Here is a 12717-nt window from a genome sequence, read left to right as displayed (position 1 = left end):
ACCCAGGCGCCCCTAAAATTTCTTAATTTTAATGTAATCTACAGTTTTTCCCCTTTATTGTTTAGTACTTTCTGTATCCTGTATCAAAAGTGTTTCCCTGCCCCAGGTCTTAAAGCTATTCTCTTGTATTCTTGCTTTTAACATTTAAATCTACAATCTACCAGTCTTTATTTTGTATATGACATGTTACATAGGGGATCATATTTTGTTCTTTTCCCACATGTTTATGTATGTATATCCCAGTAGCATTTGTCAAAAAAACAGCCCTTTGTCTGGTATCTTTGTCATAAATCAGGTGTACGTATATGTCTGGGCTCTGTGTTTTATTTCTTTGGTCTTTGTGCTACTACCATCCTGTCTTGATTGTTACAGGTCTATACCTGGTGGTCCACATATCACATCTTCCAACATTGTACTTTGTCCTTAAGAGTGTCTCATTCCTGAAGGCACCTGGGTAGGGGGTGCAGTCGGTTGAATGTCTGACTCTTGGTTTGGGCTCCGGTTCTGTTCTCAGGGCTGTGAGATCGAGCCCCATGTCAGGTTCTGCACTCAGCCTGGAGTCTTCTTGAGATTCTGTCTCCCTCTCCTGCCTCTCCCACTCATGCTGGCTCATAAGTCTTTTTTAAAAATTTTTTTTCATTTTTCATTTTTTTATTTTTTAGTTTACTGGACAGACAGAGATCACAAGTAGGCAGGCAGAGAGAGAGAGGGAGAGGCAGCCTCCCCGCTGAGTGGAGAGTCTGATGTGGGGCTCGATCCCAGGACCCTGTGATCATGACCTGAGCAGAAGACAGAGGCTTTAACCCACTAAGCCACCCAGGCACCCCTAAAATAAATAGATCTTAAAAAAAAAAAAGTGTCGTATGCCTGGCCTTTTGTATTTCCAAATACATTTTAGAATTAATTTGTCAAGTTCCAGAAAGCCATTATGAGGCTTTGATTGAGATTGTCCTTAAACTATGTCACCAGGGGGAGAAGAGATCTTTATTTATTTATTTTTAAAGATTTTATTTATTTATTTGTCAGAAAGAGAGAGGAAGAGAGAGAGCCCAAGCAGGGGTAGCAGCAGGCAGAGAGAAGAGCCTGATGGCAGGACTCGATCCCAGGACCATGGCCTGACCTGAAGACAGACACTTAAAGGATGAGCCACCCAGGTGTCCGGAAAATAGCTTGATGATATTATATCATCTGGTCCTTTTTTTTTTGAAGATTCTATTTATTTATTTGAGAGAGAGAGAGCACAAGTAGGGGTGGGTAGGGGCGTATCTCTTCCCTGTATAGATGCAATGCACCTCATTGGTCTTCCCTATTCCACACTTCAGAGTGACTTAAGATTCAAATTCAGTAAAGTTTTCAATGTCCACCCAATGCCTCTGCTACATGGAGATTTCATGAGTTGTCTGGGTAAAGGTCTTATATATTTTTTCTCCTCATGACCCATTCTCACCTATTCACCCGTTTCTATCCATTTTTCTATCTAGCGCTGGATCCGTGAGTGGATACTGCTCCACTCCCTGGCCAAACATGCAGCTTGTTTTCTCCAGCCTCTGTGCCTTGTGCTCTGTTGGAAGTTAATCCTTTAAGTATTAACGCTTCTTCCAGGAAGCCTTCTTCATTTCTCGTAAGCTGAATTACAAGTTCCTGCATCTCTGATTTCAGTTTACCTTCTGTATATCTCCCTGGAGTGAATTATATATAATCAAAATTGTCCCGTGTTTTTCTATTCCTTCCAAGAATATAAGCTCCTGGGTGAAAGACATCTTCATCTCAGATACCCTATAAATATTTGTTGAATGAAAGAACAGTGGGATGCCACCAGCCCCTTGTAGCTAGGACATCCATTTGGTCTGTCATTTTATTGTGATTTATAACTTTTCTTTTATCACTGATCCAGCCCTCATTTATTGTATGTCAATACACATCAGTCACAGTGGGGGATTCCAGTAAGGTTTGATCCTGGCCCTCATGGACCTTATAGGTTGAAATTGGTTTTTCTTGGGACGCCTGGGTGGCTCAGTTGGTTAAGCCCCTGCCTTTGGCTCAGGTCATGATCCCAGGGTCCTGGGATTGAGCCCTGCATCGGGCTCCTTGCTCGGCATGGAGTCTGCTTCTCTCGCTGCCTCTGTCTGCCTCTCTGCCTGCTTGTGTGTACTCTCTCTCTTTCTCTCTGGCAAATAAATAAAATCTTTAAAATAAAATAAAATAATGGGATTGGGAGGGAGACAATCCATAAGTGACTCTTAATCTCACAAAACAAACTGAGGGTTGATGGGGGGAGGGGTAGGGCTATGGACATTGGGGAGGGTATGTGCTATGGTGAGTGCTGTGAAGTGTGTAAACCTGGCGATTCACAGACCTGTACCCCTGGGGATAAAAATATATTATATGTTTATAAAAAATAAAATAAAAAAATAGGTTTTTCTCAGAATCATACTTTTAGAAGTAAGATCTAATATATGCATTTTTGAAAAAATTTGACAGGGAGGGCAGTAATAACCATTTTATGACTCAGTCCACAAAGAATGGGTACTCAGTAAAAGTACAAAAGTTTGGGTGAACTAGGGAAAGTGTTTCTTGAGAGGACACATTATTTTTCTTCTTGGGTAAAAGGACAAAAATTGAGGTTAATAATAATTAAAACTTGCTGATGAAGCACAGAGCATGAAGAAAATGTACACTTTTTTTTTTTTTTTCTAAAGGAGAGGTTAAAACTTACTTATGAAGAAAAGGGTGAGATCCTGGAATCGCAATTGAAAATTTTGAGGTAAAGTATCATTAAAAATTATAGCAAAAATTATAGCAAAATTATAGCAAAAGCATAATGATCTTAAAATATATTTGAATGTTTCCTGACCTGCCAATTCTACTCAACTTAAGAATTACTTGATGACATTTTATGTTTGAGATAAGAAATATCCTCAGGTTATTAAAGGAACAGGGGCATAAAATTATGAAGTCCCATTTCAAAGAACTGTGAGCTAAATTAAAAATTTTATCCCTTCATCAGTTATGAAATATTTATGTTTTCTCATAGAAATAAGAATCACTAGCTGCTCTGATAGAAATTATGCTTTTAAAATAAAATACTGAAAATAAACTTCTTAGTTTTCGAATTACAAACAAGTATTTTTTCCTCTATAGATATTTTTATCTAACTTTTAAAGTTGTAACAATAATAGTTTGAGTATTTTTCTATATGTGAAGAATATGTATATACTAGTCTTCCTTTCTCTATGCGGGATATGTTCCAGGACCCTCAGCGGATGCCTGAAATTGTGGATAGTACTGAACCTTATATGTATTGTTTTTTCATGTATATATATATATACCTATGTATCTTAAGGTAAAGTTTAATTTAGTAAGAGATTAGGCACAGTAAGAGATTAACAGCAATAACTAATAATAGAATAGTTATAACAATATACTGTAATAAGGGTTATGGGAATGTGGTGTCTCAAGATATTGTATTGTCTGTACTGATCCTCCTTGAGATGGTGTGATGAGATGAAGTAGGGGAATGATGTTTGCATTGTGATGCATCGTTAGGCTGCCACTGACCTTCCAGTGGTCCGTCAGAAGGAGGATCATTTCCTTTTGGACCCGATTGTCTTTGTATAACTCAAATCATGGAATGGGAAACTGTGGTTTGGGGAGGACTTCTATATACACATTAAGGTTTCATGTACTTTCTGACATTTTTTTAGAAGTCTCAATAAGGACTATAGATTATAGATTAATGATTAGTGATTTATTATATACTGTAGGCAGGAAAAGATACCAGGAATTGATTTTTTGGGGGTGTTAAAGCTTATTTTAAATAATGGCTGTGAAATATATTTCAATCAAATAAACTTTAAAGTTCTTTTTATAGTTTTAGTAAGTTCTAATTTGCACTAAAATATAAAATCTTTAGGCCACATATTATTTGGAGACATAAGCAGAGTCATACCTAGAACCAGAACTCATGGCTTTTATGCACATTATCATTCATTTTTTAATACGCTCTTATGCACTTTATATCTTAGCCTGATTAGTTTTAGGATTTCTATAGAGACTTTTATTTTTTAATGAAGAAATCTAACGTATAAAGTGACCTAATATTTACTCTCTTGCTTTTTATCTCTCTTTATTATATTTTTATTTCTGTTGTGTTTCGATTCTTCAGTTTTTGTTTTGTTTCTTAGAGACGGAGAGCACGAGGGAGCACAAGCAGGGGAGGGGCAGAGGGAGAGAGAGGATCTGAAGCAGATTCCATGCTGAATGTGGAGCTGGACACAGGGCTCAGTCCCACAGCCCTGGGATCGTGACCCGAGCCAAAGTCAGGAGTCAGTTGCTTCACCGACTGAGCCACCCAGATGCCCTGATTGTTCATTTTTTAAAGTAACGGCAATGTGACTTATTTTGTCTCATTCATAAGTCAAATGTGCCATCTTTAACATTAAAATACTGCTTTGCAATGAAGTAGACTTTGTTCCCTGAACCTTCTACTTCTCCCTTTTCCCTTTAGTATACCTTAAGATTATTTAAAGAGTCCTTTCCTTTAAGAAAGAGAGAAAACCACCATTCTCAGAAACTCTGGCTTTCTGGTACCTATTTCTTTTTTTTTTTTTTTTTTTTTTTTTTTTTTTACCATTTCAAGTAATCAAATCTACCTAAGGGTTTTGAATTTGAAACTGACAGAAATAATAATGGAGACCCTTTGATCTTGGAATGTGCTTCCAAAGTTCTTTTTACAAAGTCTTTGAAAGTCAGACTTTTTCTTTATGATATTTAAGAAGAAAACTTACTACATTGAAGATATTATCTTGGGCATAGGGCAAAACGGCTCACCCCCCACTTCAGACAGTGGTTAGATTAGCTTTTTTAACCCTTAGATTGCTTGCAGATCTCTCCTCCCTCCTCAAGGCTGCCTGAGAGCCCCCACTTCCCAGAGTGGAGGTCATGTGTGATGGCCAGGTGTCTAGATTATTGGCCTCTCTTCTGTGATAGCAAGTTAAGATAGCTACAGCCCCCTGAGTGTGATAGAAACTGACAACAGAGTTGACTGAGCTGGAGACAAAGTCTCTGCTTTCAGTAGTCCAAGCACTTAAGGGCTATCTTCTCCTTTGTAAGCTAGGAAGTTTTTAAAAATATATATAATATACAGCAGGAAAGGAATGTCTGTGCAAGGAAGCTGAGTTGTCCCAGCTGACTTTACCAAAGCTTTACTTGGGGCGGGGCGGGGGAGGGTGTGTGTGCAGGAATACAACCCATACACTGGTTGTTTTATCCTTAAAAAGTCAGCGTGGAGAACCTCATTGACTATCTCATACAGTAAAACAAAGTAAATACACACACACACACTTCCTCAGCACCCCTCCCTTTTCTTTAGCAAACTGCATATTTCTAGCTAATAGCTGCTACTTACAAATCTTTATGACTGCTAAATTTTCTATAACTTCTTTCTAGAAGAAGAGAGAAGCCCACTTGCTTTTGAAATAGCTCTTTATAGAACTTTGTGGTTAGATAATCTTTTAGTTTTTTCTTTTCCTCCTAAAGAAGATTAGGCAACAATAAATGACTCATGAATGAAATCCATGAGCTTCTAAGGCACTCTGCACATTTAAGGGTTAACACTTGGAATAGGATATTTCCCTCAACTCAAAGATGTTGTGTTACGTTACCTGGCCTTTTTATTAAGAGAAATGACTTAGGATTTGTACTTAAAGTTTTATTTTCGATCAGTGAATAATATTACATAATGGAGATGGAGGAGCCTTTGAAAAGAGCTGGTATCAAGAGGCAGACTAATCTGTGTTAAAATCTTACAAGAACTTGGGCTAATTATTTCATATATTCAAGTCTCATTTTACTCAAAGTGTCAATTAGGATAATCACACGTTTCAGGGTTGTGGTAAGAATTAATTAGATTTTGTGTACAGAGCATCTCATAAAGTAAGCAACCAGAAGTGATAGTAGCAGTTATCTGTGGGGTGATACAGGTGACAGTAGTGTACATGGTCATTTGCTAGAATTTTCTTTCCCTTCTTTTCAGGAAAGACCTAGCTGAGTATCAGAAAAATTGTGAAGATCTTAAGGAGCGACTAAAGCATAAAGAGTCTCTTCTCGCTGCTAATATGTCTAACCGTGTGGGTGGCCTTTGTTTGAAATGTGCTCAGCATGAAGCTGTTCTCTCCCAAACCCATAGTAACGTTCACGTGCAGACCATTGAGAGACTGACCAAGTAAGTACGCCTCTCCACACAGAGGCTTTGCAACATGGAAAACTGTGTCTTTAAAGGATCATTGTGTTCTTTTATCCCTGTGCTGCCTCACGTGGGATTGATGCACAGCTTCAAATAAAATAGATTTTATTTTATTTCCCTGGAGCTTTCTTGAAGACAGGCGGGTGCTACCAGCTGTGTGTGACCAGCTCACTGGGGCAAGTCATTTTACTTCTCTTGGACTCAGTCTCATCTCAAATTGAGAGAATTGAAGTAGATAATCTCTACGGTTCTGATCATGTCTACGAGTCTATAATTGCAAATCCAGCACTATTTGTAACAAAACTGAATTTGAGAGGAATTCTTCTTTTCAATATTTTTTATTTAGGTATCTGAGAGAGAGAACAAGGAGCATGAGCGGGGGTGGGGGCAGAGGGAGAGGGAGAAGCAGTCTCCCCGCTGAGCCGGGAGCCCAATGTGGGACTCGATCCCAGGACCTTGAGATCATGACCTGAGCCAAAGGCAGACACTTAACTGACTGAGCCACCCAGGTGCCCCTGAGAGGAATTATTTTGATTTTTTCACATCTTGGATTTCCCAGTGGAAGGCTAGGTGGGGTGAGTTTTTAATCACATCTTCATCACGTGCCTGCCATGAGGAATATTGCGAGTGCATTGGAGGAAGGACCCTTAGATCCACTATCAGTATTTGAAGATGACTAAGGACAAGTTCCAGATGAGCTTTTGTACAGTCCACGTTTTCATCTAGGCTGAAATACTGCGGTTCTCTGTCTGCCTCATTTTTGTTTTATCTTCACTGCTCCTGGGACACCTTTTCCTGAGAGAAGATTTTCCTGTGGAATTGGAGAATTGTTATTTAAGACGCCATCCAATGGTGGTTCATAGTGTGTGTTCTCCCGGGCCTCCTTCTCTTCTCGTGCTAAAGGTCTCCCCTCTCTGCTTTTTGGGGCTCATTTAAACAGCCCAGACGTCACCGCCTCCAAAAGTGTTCTCTCGCCAGCCTCACCCCATCCTGTGCTTAACCGACTTAGGCTCCTTCCTTCTATGACTTTATAATACATTGTGTGTACTTGGCGGTGGCATCTGTGGTGCATTTATTTCTGTGTCCCTGGCTTCTGGCCGAGGACCTGGCCTGGGGCATACACTCAGGTGAGGGTTTGCTGATCATAGACAAGGCATTTTGGCAGTCAGAGTTCCTCTGGTTGGAACTGGCGTGAAGAGTGGAAAGACTTGGTCTGTAAAGTCAGACCCATTTTACCCCAATGTTTTGACCTTTGGACAAGTTACTTTACCTCTCTGAGTCTGGACGTCTCTTGTTTGGGGGAATAATACCCACGTGTTGGGATTTTACCGGGGCACTTAGCCTTGTGCTGGAGCGCAAACTGCCTCGACTCATATTCTAGTTCTACTGCTAGTTGCCTGTGCAACCTCATGAAAGTTACTTAACCTCTCCGCCTCAATTTCTGCATTTTTAAAATGGAGATAAAAGTACCTTAATAGCATTATTTTGAGGGTTCTTTGAAAGAATACCTACACGGTGCTTAAAACAGTTCCTGCCAAATAATAAATGCTCTATAAATATTAAAACTCCTCTGTACCTCTCCTACTTCGAAAGCAATCAAGATGTCAGGTAGTTGTTATTTCCATACATAACTATCCTGTTGGTTATTACATAAAAACTGAATTTCTCCAGTATGGACTGACTGGTAATTTTTTATGATCAGAGCTGATGGTCCTGCTTGTTGTTAAATATTACATTAATTAAATATATTATTAAATCATTCTTACTTTTTTTTTAAAGATTTTATTTATTTATTTGACAGACAGAGATCACAAGTAGGCAGAGAAGCAGGCAGAGAGAGAGGAGGAAGCAGGCTCCCTGCTGAGCAGAGAGCCCGATGGGGGCTCGATCCCAGGACCCTGGGATCATGACCTGAGCTGAAGGCACAGGCTTTAACCCACTGAGCCACCTAGGTGCCCCATTTTTATGTATTTTGTATAACTGTAAAATTTGTTAAGTATATATTAAATATATTTTCAGATCCAACTACCATGTGGCAAACATTTATTATATACCAAAGGACTCTGCCAGGCACTTTAAAAACGTAATCTTTTTTAACCTTAGTAAAGCATGTGTGAGGTAAATATTACACCTGTTTTGTGGCTAAGGAAACTGAGGCTCAGAGGAGTTAAAAATTTGCCTGTTTACATTTGAAAAAAAAAGAACCATACTTCACAAAAACAAATTCAAGATGGTTAAAGACCCAAATATAACTCAGTCTATAAAAACATTAAAAGAAAATATAGAAAATTATCTTTATGGCTTTTGGCTAGGTCAAGTCCTGAACATGGAATGGAAAATGAATGCCATAAAGGAAAAAATATATATACATTTAACTTCATTAAAAAGAAACTTCTTATGATACAATGATGCAAATTGAAATGAAAAGACTGGGGAAAATATTTGCATGTTACATAACAAAAAGTTGGTATACTATCTAAAGAAGTCCTTTGAAACAAACACAGGACCAACTGCCTCCTTGCAATGTGGATAAGGAATAAGGATTGGCGAGCAATCAAGGAGGAAGACGTCAATATACGAGAGGGTGTTTACTCTGTTATTATTCAGGGAAATACAGATTTCCAAAAAACTGAGCCCTCATGTTGGCGAAAATTAAAGAGACTGATAGTGACAAGGGTTGGGGAGGCCCTGAGGGAGCATTTTCACATACTGCTGGTGGGAACTGTAAGTTGATACTACTTTGTAGGGTAATTTAGCATTATCCATTAGAAGTTGAATTGTGTGTTACAGGTTTCAAAATCTATCCCAAAGATCCTATGTATGTGCATAATGGGGCCGTTGTAGGGAATGCTTTCATGGCATTATTTGTAATTGGTGTTGTGATATTGTGATATGATAAGAAATACATATTTTGGTCTTCATCTCTAGTTCCTGGTGTAGAGCTCCTGAAACCCCTGTAATGTCCTAAAGGATAAGAATGATAGGAACACCCTTTGTGACACTTGGTTTCTGTCCCCTGCTCCTGAAATAGCTCTGGCACATCAAAGTGAAAGGAACATCTTTTGTTATTCTTACAAGATCAGCCAAACCTGAGTTTATGTTAATGAGATGACTTTTGGAAACTCACTAAGGATGGGGGGCGGGGCGCTGGTCGCCAGGGGAACCATCCACGTGATTAGAAGATTGGCACTTTCAGCCCCTACTCCCCAGTCTCTGGGGAGTTGGCAGGGACTGGAGATTGAGTTCAATCACCAGTGGCTAATGATTTTATCAATCATGCCTGTAGAACCTCCCTAAAACCCCTAAACAATGGAATTTGGAGGGCTTTTCATTTGGTGAACAGATCAAGGGGCTGGGAGGGTGGCACGCCCAGAGAAGGCACCGAAACTCCACGCCTCGTCCCCCGCCATGTCCCAGGCACTGCCGTGTGCCTCTCTTCCTTATCCCTCAGTGTCTCCTTGATAGTTAATGGAGAGTAGAAGTAAAGCACTTCCCTGAGTTCTGTGAGCTGTCGTAACAAATGATCAAGGCTGAGGAAGAGGTCACGAGAACCCCTGACTTAGGGCCAGTTGTCCAGAAGTATAGGTGACCATCTGGGACTTGCAATTGGTGCCTGAAGTAGGGGACAGTCTTATGGGGCTGAGCCCTAACCTTGGGGTCTGTGCTGACTCCAGGAAATTAATGTCCCAACTGAGTTAGTATCAACTGAGAATTAGAAAATTGCTTGGTGTGGAAAATGCACGCATGAGGAGTCCGAAGTGTTGCGAGCACAGAAATTATGGAGGAAAACAAGAAGTGTTTCTTTTAGATGTGAACGACCTATATATACTTCAGAGGTTTAGATAAATTATGTTATGCATAGTAGAAGAGAAAAAGAGGTAGGTCTGTAGGTACTAATGTGGGACTAAGTCCCACAATATATTGTTGAAGGAAAAAAATAAAGATGAAAAAGACATGTCTGCAATGAAACCCGTTTGTATTTTTATTTTTTAAAAAAAGTCCATACGCAACCATACCATGTATTTTCTCCAGGTTCATATACAGGCATAAAAAGAGGTTTGAAAGGATAAGCACCCAATATTTAACAGGGATTACCCGTGGAGAGGGGGAAGAAGGCACCGAAATCGAAAGTAGGTGTCAGATGGGTCTTTAACCATGTTGGTAATCACATTTACAAGGAAAATATAATGGAAAAATTCATTTAAAAAGGGCAAAAAGCATGTTCAAAGTCACACAGATGAAGAGAAACAGAGTTTAACTAAGTGGTCTATCATAACCAAGCCAACAAAGGGAAGAAGGGTTTTTTTTTTTTTTTTCCCCCTGCTGCCTTCAGATTATCCTTGTAGGTCATTAGAAACATAATTTAAGAGGAAGCTACAATGTTTACATTGACTTGAAGGCTGGCAGTCATTTAGAACTTAGATTCTTCCTTAGTTATGTATTCCTTTGTCTCTATCCTGCATTTTAGCTCAGCCTTTTAAAATAAATGTCAGCCTTCTCTGTTCAGTTTTCTGCTTTGTCAGCGTATCATGAGCTCATGTTCTGCTTTCCTAACAGAGTACAGTGGAAGGCTCCTGCTTTTATTGTCAATGAAACCTTTGTCTATAGGATTCCTTTGGCCTCAGCTGGTGGTCAGCTTCTTTCAACTTATTAATGCAGAAGGCTGAATATTGAGTGTTATGCTGCCTTTGAAGAGTGGCCAGCACTTTTTAGGTCTGGATTTTTAGTTTTCTGCATAATTAGAAGCCTGGACCCTGCAATGAGCTGTATCATGGAATTTCCTGAAGGACTCTAAGTGGGAATTTAAAAAAATGAATCAAATGAATCTCCTGGCCTCTCCTTGAAATGTGGCATTATGACACGAGCTGTAAGTTCCTTTGTTGAACTTTTAGCATAGAATGTATAGCCTATAGGACAAGAGTGCCTCGACCTCTTGAAAGGGACAGGGTCAGGCATGACCTGGAGATCAGACCACCACTATGCTCGTGGAGTTGTGTTAGGACCGTAAGGACTTTCTGGAGAGTACACTTGACACTTGTTGATGGCGCTGGATACATTTTAGAATCGTTTTGAAGTCCTCACAGTGTTCCTGAACTTTTTTTATCCTCTTTATGCCCTGAGGTGAGTAAGAGCGACAGGAGCCTCTCTTTCTTGCCCAATGATCAAAACACCTTCGAATGATCATCAGGATGGAACTGCTTTGTAATTAGGTCCTTTTCTGTAGCGCCTAGTGCCTTGGAGAAGTTTCAGTGCACCGTTCAGAGAGGAGAAGTGATTCCTACTGTGTTCTCCTGGGCCTTTAGTCCAGCTCGTGCATTTTGAGTAGGTCTTGGCAATGTGGTGTGTAGTTGCCTCTGAAAGACTATGGCAGGAACTTCCTAGTAATGAGGAACCAGGAAGTGTTATCGCGAGCCTTCTAGACTTGCTTCTAAACGACAGGAGTAATACGAATGATTCTTAGTTATGCTTGAAACTGGTTCTCATTGTGAAATAACTGAGGAATTCCAGGCATGCCTTATGCACCTTATCTTTCAAGATGAAGCTCGTGCCTATATATCAGACCTTATTTTAAACACCTGACCCAGATTATTCAGGGACTTTCTCATCCTTGTTGCTCTGATTGTTGCACTAAATTCCTTAAATACTCCACACTTGGTAGCTGGCTTATCCCAGCACTGGCCCCTACCCCCCCTGCTCCTTGCCTGGATTTCTGCATGAGCTGCCCTCACGCGGATCCTTTCAGGGAACGTGGCAGCACTGACTCTGTGCTGCTGGCTCTGCTTCAGAAAACTCCTTGATGACGCTCAGATGGTGTTCTCGCAGCACTTGCAGACCTTTGGCCATTGCAGATGGTAATCTGGCGGACTGCCACCTCACACTCACACTGGTCAGTCACGTGTATTTGTACAGCTTCCCACTGGGAGAAGCGCACTTGGGCCTGGCTCTGGGCTGGGCCTGTGGGCTGGGAGCTCTGGAGCAGGCCTGTGACTGCCTGGGTCGCTCTCCTGGATGGCTGGGCTGGACTGTTCCCGAAGGCCAGATAATGTGGAGGAGCGTGGGGCTGGGGCTGAAAAAAAGGGGGGCTAAACCAAGAAGGTGACCTGGGAGTGAGACTGGAAGCAAAGCCTCGTGTTGAGGACAGGGCTAACGTGCCCAGAGCTGGGTCTGTTTCAGGTGCTTGCCCTTTGGATGTGGGCCAACCGAGCTGAAGCAAAGCAAAACCAAAAAATGTAGCGACTGAGTGGCTGATCCCAAATTATCAAGATGGCTTCCTGGGCCCGGAAGTGTGTGTGCAATTTGGGCATCTCTCTGGAGCTTTCCAGGTGATCTGAGGGCCACCTTTAAGCATGTGGTGCATTTCTCTTCCAGAAAACTGGAGTGTGTCATTCCGGTGGCCATACAGACGTTCAGTATCATCGTGTCCGGGCTCACTGCTGGGTGATGAGCTTAACAGGACATCAGTGTTTGGGGTG

At 40.7% G+C, this 12717-nt stretch overlaps 1 protein-coding gene across 6 annotated transcripts in view; it reads left to right on the top strand.

Moving 5' to 3' along the window:
- SDCCAG8 (SHH signaling and ciliogenesis regulator SDCCAG8) overlaps nt 1-12717 on the top strand; it is a 229618-nt gene that overhangs the window by 39908 nt on the left and 176993 nt on the right. For all 6 annotated transcript variants that reach the window (XM_032862916.1, XM_032862914.1, XM_032862913.1 and 3 more), the window contains exons 7-8: nt 2700-2764; nt 6035-6223. In XM_032862916.1, coding sequence (XP_032718807.1) covers nt 2700-2764; nt 6035-6223 — 254 coding nt within the window. The remainder of the gene's footprint in view (nt 1-2699; nt 2765-6034; nt 6224-12717) is intronic.

This window comes from Lontra canadensis, unplaced genomic scaffold, assembly GCF_010015895.1.
Source record: "Lontra canadensis isolate GAN:19392208 unplaced genomic scaffold, GSC_riverotter_1.0 scaffold24, whole genome shotgun sequence".
Lineage (NCBI taxonomy): Eukaryota > Metazoa > Chordata > Mammalia > Carnivora > Mustelidae > Lontra > Lontra canadensis.
Note: the sequence above shows the minus strand (reverse complement) of the source record. Positions and strands in the feature narration are given on the sequence as shown.